The 14,486-nt window shown below is 38.8% G+C and overlaps 1 protein-coding gene across 1 annotated transcript; it reads left to right on the forward strand.

Moving 5' to 3' along the window:
• The first annotated feature begins 2,431 nt into the window (after positions 1 to 2,431).
• Positions 2,432 to 8,015, forward strand: LOC114321617 (protein SRG1). The gene is made up of 4 exons (XM_028268798.2): positions 2,432 to 2,795; positions 5,595 to 5,842; positions 6,545 to 6,869; positions 7,549 to 8,015. Exons 1-4 carry the CDS (start codon positions 2,541 to 2,543, stop codon positions 7,816 to 7,818), a joined length of 1,098 nt encoding a protein of 365 aa, XP_028124599.2. The 5' UTR covers positions 2,432 to 2,540; the 3' UTR covers positions 7,819 to 8,015.
• Positions 8,016 to 14,486: the final 6,471 nt, after the last annotated feature.

Genomic DNA, 14,486 nt, shown 5'->3' on the forward strand with positions numbered 1-14,486 from the left:
GGGAGAAGAGGAAATCGGACGATCGTAGCCCGGCCATGAAAGCCGTGAGGATGACCTTATCGTCATTCTCCGCTACTTTTAGGGCTTCGGTGTTGAAGCGGGTAACGAAGTTGCGCAGCGACTCCTCCTCGGTCTGACGAATGTTGAGGAGTTGGGTTGCAGGGCGGTGTTGGCGCTGGGCTCCAATGAAATGGCTGAGGAAGGAGTCGCTAAGATGCTGGAAAGTGGAGACAGAGTCCGCTGGTAACTGACTGAACCACAGTCGAGTTGACCCCTTCAGTGTCACAGGGAAAGCCCGACACATGATCTCGTTAGGGAAGGCATGGAGGATCATGAGGGTACGGTAGGTCTCCAGATGGCTGACTGGGTCCGTCGTATCGTCAAAGGAGTCAATGGTGGGCATTTTGAACTTGGCAGGCAAAGGTTTGTCCCGGATGGAGGCAACAAATGGTGAATTTTCCGTGGTAGAGGGTTTATGCTGAATATTCTGCATGACCCCTTGGAGTTGGAGCTTTATTGCTCGGAGCTCAGCATCCTAGAGGGGAGCGTGGTCACCATGGTCAGTCAATGGAGGCTGGACACTGCTGGCCTCCCCTTCAGGGGCTGGTGCTACGACCGACGGGTGTGGGGGTGGTGGTGGTGGATTTATATGTGGGTGGGAAGGTTACAAACCTTCCAAGTTGGGTGGATGGAGTTGTGGAGCAGTATGGCTCGGGGCTCTTTCTTGGTTGGGGGGAATATCTGGAGGTGGTGGAGGAGGCATCCGAAGATTTCTTTGGAGTAAAGCATTTATCAAGGCCTGGTTTTGCTCGGCCATGCGGTTAATGCTGTTGGTAAGCTCGATAAAATACTGTGGTGGGTTGTTTGGATTGGGGGGGTCGGCCTGATGGTCGGCAACATTATTGTGAGAAGCCATGGATCTAGTCGTGACCATGCACTTTGACGGGTAGGAGAAGGAGGTTGTTGGAATGGGGTCTCCGACGACAATGAACACAACGGGCGCGAGGAGCAAAGCTTTCCCACAGACGGCGCCAACTGTTGATACAGTTTATCCCAGTGAATGGAGCGAACTGGTCCAAGCTCCTCAAGCCCAAGCCCAAATGATCGAGCCCACCGGATAACCTGCAAACAAGTTCAACGGGGAACGAGGTAGTCCCCCAGTGAACCCTCCGACGAGCAAGTTAAGAAGAGAAGTAGGGTATATGGGGAGAGATTAGAGATAGAAAGCTTAACCTTTTTTTTGTCTTCACCGTTCGCTTATATCTTTTGGCAATCATTTCGCTGTCCCTTCCGACCTGCTCTCATCGCCGAAAGCCTATGTTATAGCTTACCTTGTTCAGGGTAAGGGGGTCCTGTTCCAGCGGAGAGGTGCTGTCGTAATAAATGCTGTGATGGGCTACATTAATGGTGATGTGCAGTGGCAATAACTTTGCAGATCTTTGTCTGCTGATGTGGCTCGTCCTTCTCTTGCCGTGTGTCTGAATGTCATTGGCTCTTTATGCCATGTTGGACTCCAGCTGTCCTGGACCTCACCAGCTGGGTTATGCACTGGGCTCCAAGTGATGGGTTTGGATTGTCCATAGGTGATTCGTGGCCTTTATAGGTTTATACATATCAGTGAGAAACCAACAATTGGCTCCAGTCGGTGCCAATGCAATTTATTGATTTGGTTTTTGGGTACTTCCATTATTGGGGTTTTGTTTTTGGTTTGGGAAGAGGGGTTTTGTTAAAAAACGATTCTTGGTTCTGTATCTTATTTCTGATTGATTATTTTAACTGTCTTGTAATTGGGTTTTTTTTTTTTGGCTTGAATGCAAGGTTCACAGACAGATCTGGAACTTGATGCTGGGGTTTTGCTTTGTTCCTACATTTCAAATGAATAAATCTTATATTACTTGGAGGTATTCTCAGAAGTAATGAATTAATACACCTAAGATTTGGAATTGGGAATGAAGCCATTGGTCCGTGTAGCATATTCACGTATGTATCAAATTAATATTTCCTGTAAAGGATTTAGCTAGTTTGATATTGCTTTGGATTTCAGAACTCTAGCATTGTTACTTGTATGGTTCTTTTTGATTTTTGTATCATTATTCTGTTTCTCTCATGTAGTGGGTGGTTATCCTTATCACATAAACCTCTTCTTTTATACATGATATATAAAGAGAGCATTATAAAATAACCTTTTCAAATTATTAAAACATAATCCATTATGGACTCACATGCCCAAACATAATGGTCACTATTATTATATTCATATAGATATGAGAAAAATAAAAATAAAAAAAACAAAACCCAAAAAAAATCTATTTGGATTAGTCAACAAGAGAATGTTAAATTCCTATACCCCAAACACGTGGTAAATAAAAAATAAATATCTGCGACTGAGGATTGTGATGCTTTAACTTGTGATGCTTTAAATGCTCAACTGCCCAAATAATTTAGTTTAAAATGTTAGTATTATCAACTTCTATATTTCTATTGAATCTTTTGTCATCTTCATTGCCAAAAAAACCAAACCATACAATTGAGAGGAAGATATGGAAGCGAAGCTAGCAAGACTGGGAAGCTCACTCCTTGTACCCAGTGTTCAAGAACTGGCCACAGAATCACTCACCACCGTCCCACCGCGGTATGTTCGCCATGATCATCAGAACCATCCAATCTCATCGTATGGTTCTCGTTGTCCCAATGATGTTCCGATCATCGACATGGACAAGTTGATTTCTGGAGATCATATGGATTTAGAATTGAATAAGCTTAACTATGCATCCAGAGAGTGGGGTTTCTTCCAGGTATTTACATATATTTTCATTTTATTTTCAAATTCATGATGTTATGTTATGTAAATAAAAATTAAGAAATCAATTCTTATCCAAAAATAAAAATAAAAATAAAAAATCATTATTTGTGAAGATCAACTTAACCAGGCAGAAAACAAGTTTTTCCATAAGGGGATTTGGTCATAGCCCCCTCACTATCTAATTTCTCTTTCAAAAGGATAAGAATTATATAAGTACTTTCAAAACCCCTTAATATTTTAAAATTTGTTTCTTTTACTATATTACCCTCCTATCTATCAGCTCTTCTATTAAGACATTTTCACTATGTATTTCAGAGTAAATTTTACTCTGTATGAAAGTAAAATTTTACTATGAATGAGAGTAAAATTTTACACTCTGAAACTAAAAGTAAAATTTTACTCTGTATAAAAGTAAAATTTTACTCTGAAAAATAAGTAAACTGTAAGACTCTGAAGCTAAAAGTAAAATTTTACTCTACATCATTCTCTCTACATTTTCACTATGTATTTCAGAGTAAAATTTTACTCTGTGTGAAAGTAAAATTTTACTCTGAATGAGAGTAAAATTTTACACTCTGAAACTAAAAGTAAAATTTTATTCTGTATGAAAGTAAAATTTTACTCTGAAAAATAAGTAAACTGTAAGACTCTGAAGCTAAAAGTAAAATTTTACTATGTATAAAAGTAAAATTTTACTCTGGTTCTGTCAAATGAAAAAAACAGAGCAATAGAACTAGAGTAAAATTTTACTCTGGTTCTATCAAATGAAATTTGATGTTTACTCTGAAAAATCGATGGAATTTTGAGTTTTGAACTTTGAATCAGGCCTATAATCCTTGAATCAATCGATGTTTACTTTGAAAAACATTGAATCATGCCTATAATCCTTGAATCAGGCCTATAATTTGAAAATTTTAGAGAAATCTCAATTTTTCATACCCCGGTTCTTCAGATTTTTCAGATTTTTCAGATTTTACAAATTTTTCAGATTTTTAAAACTTTGAGTTTTCAAAAATCTATATATTCGAATTCAAATCTCAAAACACACAAACACACACACACATATATATATATATATATATATTACAGATCGGAATATGTAGATATATATATATTCGAATTCAAATCTCAAAACACACAAACACACACACACACACACACACACACATATATATATATATATATATATATATATATGTATCAGCGCGATTTGCAAGTTCTCCACAGCTCCGGCCATAGAGGAAGCTAGGATTAGAAGAGAGAGACGAGATAAAAGATGAACAGTTGAAGGAGAGTTGCAGGAGGAGAGTTGAGAAGATGCAGAGAGAGATCGTCGGAGCTTAGGAATGATACAGCTCTAGCCATGGACGAAGCTAGGGTTAGAAGTGAGAGACGAGAGAGAAGATAAATTTTGTATCTGGATTGTGTATATGTGAGGGTATAATAGTCTGATGAAATATTTAAATAATAAATTTTGTCCTTTATGCAAGATTTTATAATTATGAGGGGGTTTAGAAAGTATAATTTTTTCTTAGTCCTTCTAACAATGAAAGGAAGGTAAAGGGGGTTTATAGCCAAATTTCCCTTTGTATTAAGCTAAGGGAAATATCAATCTAGTGAGTTTTCGAAAAAAAATTATAAATAAGTAATAAACTTTTTATATATTAATAATTAAAATTATAAATTTTTTCACTATCATGTTTTTTAATTGTATAACTGATAAGTAATTTAAAAAAAGCTTAATCATAGAGGGGTAACCTCCGGGAGTAGATTCTATAAAAAACTGAGACTCCAAAGATCACCTTTATATGGTTGCTACATAACATGGCCACTCAAATATATAGCAATAGTCACGAGGTTACACACAGACGGGAATTCAAACTCACAATCTTGACACTGAGTATTGTTCGTCCAACTTAAAAGATTCGTCCTACCAATTATATATGTTGTCGCTCAAATAACTGACCCCAAAAAGAGTGGAATCTGGTAACTTATGGCATATACTCCAAAAGCTAAACACTCAAAAGATTTTCTTTCTTTTTTTTTATAGAACAAGTGGAAGAATTATTGGCATTTAGGTCCTACAATCATGTTGTGTATCTTTTTTATTTTATAGTATTTTTTTGGTCTGCATGTTGAATTTTAATGTCTTTAGACGAAAGAACGATGTAATGATAGCTACAATATATCTATTTGGCAATCTAGGACACAAAAATAACAATAAAAGTTTATTAAGTTAGCACCAAAATAAGTTTTATAATGTTTTCAGATTGAACAAACTCTGTTGAGATCTTACTAACAGTGTGTGGTAACACCCCTTTTTATTTGGTATTAAGCTGGCAAAAATAGAAAAGAAAATACACTCTCTCTCTTATCTTGTCTTGGTTACTCTTATGCATGTTGTTATGCAAAATTTTTTTTTTTTTTTTTTTTTTTTTTTTTTTTTTTTTTTGTACATTTTATATATTTTTATGATTTATGATAAATGTTAATAATTTTTTCTCTTTTCTCCAAATCACTCCATCCAATCCCAAATCACTCCATCCAATCCCACTGTAATTTGTACGAGGCACCAAAATTAACATAGCAAGCAAGTGATTCCAATCTCAATGCACACTTACAAAACTTTCAAATTGTTTTCAATAGATTTGAATATCCGAATCAATTATAGTGCAGCAAATGCCAAATCTGTGTCATTGAGCGTGTGTGTATTTTAGATTTGTTCAGGAAAAAAATCCAAACATATCATTTAAAAAAATAAAAAAACTGAAACAATAGGAATGTGGTGCAGTTGATAAATCATGGAGTGAGCTCTTCATTAGCGGAGAAGGTGAAGATGGAGACTCAGGAATTCTTCAACCTCCCAATGGAAGAGAAGAAGAAATTTTGGCAGGACCCTGGTGATGTTGAAGGATTTGGGCAGATCTTTGTTATATCAGAGGAGCAAAAGCTTGATTGGGCTGACCTCTTCTTCCTCACCACCCTTCCAACCCATTTGAGAAAACCCAATTTGTTTCCAATGCTCCCTCTCCCCTTCAGGTACTCTCTCTCTCTCTCTCTCTCTCTCTCTCTCTCTCTCTCTCTCTCATATATATATATATATATATATGCATGTACTCTATATATTGTCGGAGGGTATTCTTACCCTAAAATTGTGCAGAGCATTACTAAAATCATGTCCCAACTAGTTTGCCACATATGAGCCACGTTAGACTTGCAAGCAAGGGGGTGAGATATAACTCTTTTCTTTTGACATAAATTATCTAACGTCCAGTTCAGATTTTGTGATCCTAACTAACTTATCCTAGGGATCCTTCATCAAGACTTTTTGTTCAGTAGAAGTGGGACAACTTGTTCCCAAATAAAACTTTCATTATAAAATGACTAAATAACCCTTCTATCCTGCTTAATCCTATCCATTGTTGTGCTGCATTTCTCTCCTTCAAACAGACTTCAACAAAGGCAAAAACCTGAGAAAATGTCTAGTAAACCAAAATCACAGCCAACAATTTCATGCAGTAACTTGAATCACAGTTCTCATTCCCATATCTAGAGCTATCAAACATGGCTTGTCTAGTGTGCTGCATTTCCAAACTATACTAAACTAAATCAAAAGATAAAAAATCTCAACCCAATAAGCGAGGCAAGAACTAGAACCACGGTTTTCATGGCCACAGTTACAGTTGATTGATCCAAAAACTCGGTCAAATCAGCATGGGTTTGCTAAGTCTTTTCATGCAGACACACTCTGGAAGTTTACGCGGCTGACTTAAAGCATCTTGCCATGAAGATTCTTGACTACATGGCTAAAGCTTTGAAAATGAAGGCAGAGGATATGAGGGAGTTGTTTGAAGAAGGGATGCAGACAATGAGGATGAACAACTATCCTCCATGTCCACAACCAGAGCTGGTCGTTGGCCTCCCCCCACACTCCGATGCCGTTGGCCTCACTATCCTCCTCCAGCTCAATGAAATGGAAGGTCTGCAGATTAAGAAAGATGGGATGTGGGTTCCTGTTAAACCCCTCTCTGAAGCCTTCGTGGTCAACATTGGAGACATTCTAGAGGTAATAAACCACACATTAAGTTTTGTGTTGTTATAAATGGACTTCAATGAGTAAACTGGTAGAATGGTTATCAGTCTACGTTTGTTTCGATGAAAAAACATTTCCTCAAGAAAAATAATTTTTTTTTAAATGTTTACTGTAAAAAAACATTTTTCAATGTTTGGTTGTAACTTTGAAACTAATGTGCATAGTTGGATTAGCAGTGGTGATGGTGATGGTGGCAAAGGCGGTGGAGGATGTGGTAGTCAAGGTGAAGGTGGTGGTGGTGGTGAAGGTTGTGAAGTGGACAAGCTGTTGGTGGCAGAGGCAAAGGGGTGGCGACAAAGGTTGCAATGATGGTGGGATGGTAGTAGTGTGGTGGTACTAATAATATTTTAGTCCAGAAAATGTTTTCTACCTTTCAAAAATGAAAAACATTTTTTACACAAATAAGTTTGTTTTGCTATTGACCAAAGAATTTTTTTTGTTGTTGACTGTCGTTTTCCATCAATACCAAATCACTAAAACAAATAAAGCGTATGTTGAAATCAAAAGGACACCCATAGGGTAGTCGAGCATCAAGTCGCAATACGCAGCATTACCTAAAAAAAAAAACTGTGAAAGTTGAATTTGTAAAATAGGACCTAAAATTTCATGATCTAGTTCATCCTGCTATGAGATCTCTTACCTTGGTTTGCAGATTGTTACCAATGGAACTTATCGTAGCATCGAGCATCGAGCAGTGGTGAACTCTAGCAAGGAGAGACAGTCAATTGCCACATTTTACAACCCAAGACTTGACGGAGAAATGGGTCCTGCACCTAGTTTGATTAGCCCACAAACACCAGCACGGTTCAAAAGAATTAGGGTTCAAGATTATTTCACAGGCTTTTTCGCTCGAGAGCTTCATGGGAAATCATACCTAGATGTCATGAAGGTTGAAAATGAGGAAAGCCAGAACAGTACTTGAAAATTCTGTAACAGTAATGTACTAAAACTTGTTTCATCTTTTGCTATTAAAGTTGTAAAGAGTACTGAAGCCGCTTAAAAACCAGCCTATCACAAAAACCTTACTATGAAATTCCTCATCAGAACTAGAGTTTTTATTTTTTGGATAAATTCCTCAACAGAACTCGAGTTATAAATAATATTTCATTATACAGACAATAGATGCTAAATGGCGATTGCTAAGGGATTTCTAGATGTTGTACTCTTTCACTTCACCCTTTAACCAGAGGCAATAAGCCTTTGGCATAATTTTCACAAAAATGGTTGCCCTCAAGTCGAAACCTACAACCTCAAGGCAAATAGGGCATACTTTAACTGCCCTTGATAGAAAATTCATAGACAAGGATGCTACCAAAATTAAGTAGGTGTTTGGCATGTATTAAAAAAGTGCACGTTTTTGCATACATATACTTATTTGTGTCACATCTATCAACATCTCTACTTTTCTATCCGCTTTCTTTATTTTTCTACATATTTTTGTATAAAAAGTCAAAAAGTGCACTTGTTTAAAATATCTCAAACCACCCTTAAAATGCACTAATAGAGGAACAAATAAGAGATTTAAAAACTAAATTTTTTTGTTGCAAAAAATATTTAGGGATCAATTCTTGTCATCGCAAAAATTATCTCTAAAAGATCGTTATGAAATGTAAAAAATAAAATTTTTACTTACCAAATTTTGAAAACATCGCTAATAAATAAATGGGATAAAATAATTTAGTTTTAAAAGGATTTATTTTTTGAAACAAAAATTTTAATCCCAAAAAGATATTAATTCATCACAAATGTCCAGATTTCGTTGCTAATAATGACACTATTGAAAACAAAAATATTTAGTCCCTAAAAAGTGCTTTTGTCTCCAAATTTTTATCTCTAAAAAATTAATTGATTGTAGTAACCATTTCATTTTATCATTTTTATTTCTAAAAAGTGAATAATTTTTTTTAAAGAAAATACTAGTAATTTTTCAGTAAATGTCTGTTGGTTACATATTTTGCACAAGCCAATTACAACTTAACACTTGGCACGAGGAGAGCAATTTGGAGAGTTAATATAAGTTGCCAATCAAAGTCGGACACGTGACAGTTCATATTGGTAATAATGGATTTGCGTGGCTCTGGAACAATCGAGAGACATAAGATGACATGGCCTAACTGTTACTCATAAATTTAAATTCAAAATCAGGAGGGAAGTCTAACTACAAGAGTAGCGTAGTGGGACAGATTGTGAGAGAACATGTTCAACAATCATGGGAGGACGCTTTGACGGTTGGAAGCCCACTTCGATGGTTACCACTGGGAAGTATAAATAGTAAGGAAGGCCCCAGAATGAAGGACCCAGACTCAGATCCAGAAATCATTTTATTTACTTCATTTTCTTTACAGTTTTACATTTCTAGCACTTTATTCCTGTATTGCACTTTATTTCCTAGGAGTAGTTTTTCAATAGCTTGTTGCTGTGAACCTCGTCGAGGCTGGTGTAGACACCCCATTTTTGACCGACCTTAAGACTCAGATGTCATCGATTGAGCGCTCGGTGATGACGCATATTATGCTCGTTCTGAGGTTGCGGAGTCTCGGCTGAAAGCCTTTCCTCCGGACTTCAGGGCTCCTTTGTGCTTTGCCTCGGTTTGTGAACCAGGTCCTATTTTCTCTATTTTTCTCTTCCCGAAGGGAGGGAGAAGTCTCGTAGACCATCTCTCAGTGGCCGTAGGCTACGTTTCGTGGTCGTAGACCACTTTTTTTGTTTGGAGACCGGTTTTTGGTTTTTGGAGCCGTCGGCCGTGTGCCTCGGTTCGGGACCGCTTAACTACCTTCGTTTGCTCCGGTTTTTGGCACACACCTTGTTTCCTCTCCTTAGAGGGACATTGTGCCCCGAGAGATCACCTTTGTGGTCGCACGCCACCTCCGGTGCCTAACAGTCAGCTTTCGGGGCCCCGGCTGCGCGTTTTGGCCCCCGAACCCTCGTTTTGCATCGGTTAGGGTTCATTTTTGGCATGGACCCTAGTTTCATGGCTAGGAAGGTGGTAGTATGGTAGGAGACCACCTTTTCTTCTTGGAGACCACTTTTCTTTTTGCCGCCCGATTTTCTTGTTAGAGTGGTGGTCTCCCTCACTTTGGGCCACAATTTCTGGTCTCTCATACCACCACTGAGTTGCATTAACCTGGGAGACCACCAATATGGGTAGGCTGACCACCTTTGATGATTGACCCTTTTGATCCCTTGGTCTCCCTCACTTTTGAGCCATAATTTCTGGTGTCCTACCATGCCACTGAGTTGCATTCACCTGGGAGGCCCCCAATATGGGTAGGCCGACCACCTTTTCTTCTTAGCCCTTTTGATCCCTGGTCAGCCGACCAGGGAGAGTGGTCGGCCAACCACCTAGACTGGTCGGCCAGCTTTCTATTTTTTTATCTCATTGAGTTGAAGCCAGCTGTGCCAGCTGGAAGCCTCAGAATGCATCCTTCATACACGTGTATGGAGGATGTTTGAGCTTGGTTTTAAGCTTCTTGGAGAAGCTTTAGACCTTCTCCTCTACAAAGGAAAGGGCCCTCTTCCATTGCTAGGGTTCAAAATTTTGTTTAAGGCTCATGCATACACATCTCTTTGTATCTCTCTCATTTAGCTTCAAAGGTTGAAGTTCTTGGCCCCATTGCCCTACACCTCCAAGAACAACACCTCCACTATCACTCTAAACACCTTAGAGCTGATTTTCAGAGGTTGAAAGCTTGCTACATTGGTCCAGAAGCTGCTGGCCCTCTTCTCTACAAGGGTAACACTCTATTTCCCTCATTTTGACATTATTTTGCTTCACATCTTAGCTCTATTTGCAAGCATTTTTTGGGTTTTTTCATAAACTGAAAAAAGTTTTGTTTTGAGCTTATAAACATGTTTGTTTAAGACATTTTTTCTGTTTAGGGTCATCTTCCCCTTTGCATGCTTCATTTCCTCATAGGGCTATGCATTAGAGCATTTGTGTTGGCCTTGGTTTGGCCTTTTAGCTACTGAAATCCAGTGGATTTTAAGTGACTAACATGTGTCTTTGAGCTTCAAAATTAGAGAGGGGTGACCCTCTCACCCCTTGTTCTCTTTACTAGCTTTGTTGGCCTTACAAAGGGGCTCCTACTTGCATGTTTCGAAGCCATATTTCAGGCCCTATTTGGTGAGTTTTAAGGTCTACATAGGCTCTGTCCAGAGCCCATTTTTCCATATAAAGTGTCTATTATGCATGTGTAGAACAATCCTATTCAAGGCCTTTCAAAGGGGCTTCCATTTGCATGCTTCCCAGACTAATTTTTGGACCTTTTTGGTGGGTTTTAGGACCCTCATAACCTCTTTTTAGAGGTGGTTTTTCCATTTTGTGTGTCCATCATACATGTGTAGAATAACCCCTTGCATGGCCTTCCAAAGGAGCCTATCATTCTTGCATGCATTGACTGAGTTTCAGTGGATTTTTGGGCATATTTTGGCATGGCATACTTCTATTTTTTTTTCTGGTTTGGTGAGCTCTCATATACTTCATATAGTTGTAGTACAACTCATGGTTCACTAGCTTTCTTTGCATGCTTTGTTGACCCTTGATTTTAGCACTTTTTGGCCATGCCTTAAACTGATTTTGTGCATATTTTGGACCGCCTTAGCTTTGTTTTTGGGTCTCATGGTCGAATGATACTTGTTTTGCATGCTTGTAGTTCAATGTCCATGCTTAGCTTTGAGTTTTGAGGTCCACTACATGCATATGCTGAGATGTTTTCTTGTTTTGGGGCCATTATACATCATATTTTAGAGCTTATATGAATGCCATATCCTCATGTTTTCTTCTCTTTAAGTGTGCTTGAGAGTTGTGCATGAATGTCTTGTTTTCGGACCATTGAATGAGCTCCATTTCTTTGCATTCCGAGCCATCATTTTAGGCCATTTCCCCACTGTTTCAGACCTGTCTAGGGTCTGTTTGGGGTTGGTTTTGCCATTGGTGCATTGCTTTGTGTACTTCTAGTGTAACCCGCTTCACTAGTTTCGGTACCCGGGCCATCTAGCATGCATTGTGTGACATATTCGCATGTTTCGAGATCATCTTTTATGCCATTTCAGTGCTGTGTCATGTGTGTTTGTATGCCATACTTCATCCCTTGCCATGCTTTGGTAGAGTTACATGTTGTGCCTTAGGGTCGATCCTTTGCATCTGTGCATGTTTGCATGTATTTCGGTTGTCTCATTTTCATCACATGGCCACTGATGTGAGTGTGGTTGAGGTCCACTCATATTGGTGTAAGTCCATCTTGCATTTGTATATGCCATTTAGTTCATGTGCATATGATAGTCTTCGTAAGTGTATTGTGTATGTCATATTATGTCACGTGCATTGTGTATGCCATTTTAGTCCATTACATTGCGTATGCTAGGTTGCATGTTAGTCGCATTGTGTATGTCATCTCATTGCATTGTGTTTGGGATAGGAGTTAGCCCAAACACGGGAAACGAGGGACGTTTCGCACTCAAAGTGACGAAACGTGTCTCAATTCCCGGTCGCCGATACTCCGGATTACCCATGATGGAGTTTAGGTCTTGTTGTGTTTTCATGTGCATTCATTTCACATCGAGTCGTGCAATTCGACTCCTCGGCCACCATGCATCGAGATGCGTGATTGGTGGCACGAGGATCGAGGTGTGTATACATATGTGAAAATACTTTGTCATGCCCCTTTCTTGCTCTCTGTTGCAGCAAACTAGAAATCAGTAGCCTTCTAGAGCTTTGCACAGCATTCCGGGATTAATTGCAAACAAAGGCAAATCGGGGCATTGCGAGGAATTCTCCGACGAGGTGACGCAAGCATGCATGCATCTTTCATCATTCGGAACAGAGCTGAGGCGATCCATGGATTTGCATACTAGTGAATTTTGCTTTCCTAGTTAATTTGTTAATTAATTAGGGTTTTTTTGTAATATTTAATTAGCTAGAGTAGTTAATTGTTTATTCGGATTGTATTATTTATTCGGACCCTTCGAGCGAGGACACAATTGTAATAAGTGTGCGTGCGTGTGATGTATGTCTTCCAACCCCACGTCTTTCTCCCTTTTATTTACCAGCTTATAATGGTTAGATTAGGGCATGTTTCAATTAGCATATTTATGATCGCATGATTGCATTCATTCATTTGTTTTGCATGCACCGGGCTCGGCGCATCATACTAACTGCATTGTATTTCAATTCCAAGTTGAATACGTGTTAGCTGTAGCATCTCATATGCCATTCTTAGGATAGCCGAGCCTATTGTAGTTGCATTTTGCATGTGTTGCATTAGCCATTTTAACATGAACTAGGAACATGCATTGATTACTAACTAGTTTCTGTTTTGGCTCGGAGTACTCAGTAAGTGTTTATGCTTTAGCATCCTTGCATGAGTGTGAGTGTTGCCATGATAGCATGCTTACCATAAGGCTAACTGCTTATGTGATATAACTGCCTGAATGTTTGTGGGTGAAGGTTGGATTATCTGGATTGGAACAATTCATCAATTGTGAGTTTTAAGCCCACTTGATAGTGGCAAAATCATGTTTTCTAAGCCCACCTGAGGGTAGCAAATCCACGTCTTAGCCTACTTGTGGGTAGTACCATCAAACCATTTTCAAAATAAACAAACATGAGATGTGTTGTTCCAATTCAGGTGATCCAATCTATACTTGTATGCTGTGCGCATCACGTAGTAAATCTAGGCTAATAACCGGAATAAGAATGCATAATGTTTTCAAAACTCGATATCATGGTTAGTAGAGGCCGATCTTTGATCGGGCGAGTGGGGGTGCTCATGAAGTGACCTTCCCCAAACGTACCTAAGTTCCCGAGCCAAGGCAACTTTGGTGATGACGGACACGTGGCCTTCGGCACGAGTCAGGGTTTTCTAAATTTTCCCAAAATAAAATATTTAGGTGGCGACTCTGTATCTGGCAAAGTAGTCCATGTTTGGTACTTCTTTCAAAAAAATCTGTTTTCAAAAACGATTTGCCAGATTTGGACTCTTTGATGATTCATCGGTCTTGCATTGCACTCTGCGAGATTAGATACAAGATCGTGACATTTGAGTCCTGAACTGTAGTAAGCCCAAATGAACAAAACGGGAGATTTCCCTCCCGGGACGTTCGGGGACGTCTACAGCTGGGTCATTGTAATTTCATTGTAAGTTTTCATTTGTTTAATGAAATTCGACTTCTGAATTATAATTATTTTTTACTATTCACAATTTTCTTCTAAAAAGTCACTAGTAAAAGTCCTCTTCATCGAGGCTGAAAGAAATTAAACACAATCGCTTGATAATTGGTTGGCAATTATAAATTCTGTAAGGACTAATTGATCCTTACTGGCACGCTTAAATTTACATTATTAACCTTCGAAAGCTAAAAAAGTCAACATATATTTTTGGCACGCCCAGTGGGACTCTAAAATGGTTAGACGTAGGAGACAAGGAAAAAATGAACTCCTGGAAGAAGGTGTGGAAGGAGAGGTAGAAGTACCTAGTCCATAGGATAATGAAATAATACATCCTATGGAAGCATCTATCTCATCAGAACCTATGGTCGAGCAGATCAGCACCTCGGAACATGCATCACATGTTCAGGATATTGAACGAGGCC

This window comes from Camellia sinensis, chromosome 9 (genome assembly GCF_055761805.1).
Source record: "Camellia sinensis isolate YWXY chromosome 9, ASM5576180v1, whole genome shotgun sequence".
NCBI lineage: Eukaryota > Viridiplantae > Streptophyta > Magnoliopsida > Ericales > Theaceae > Camellia > Camellia sinensis.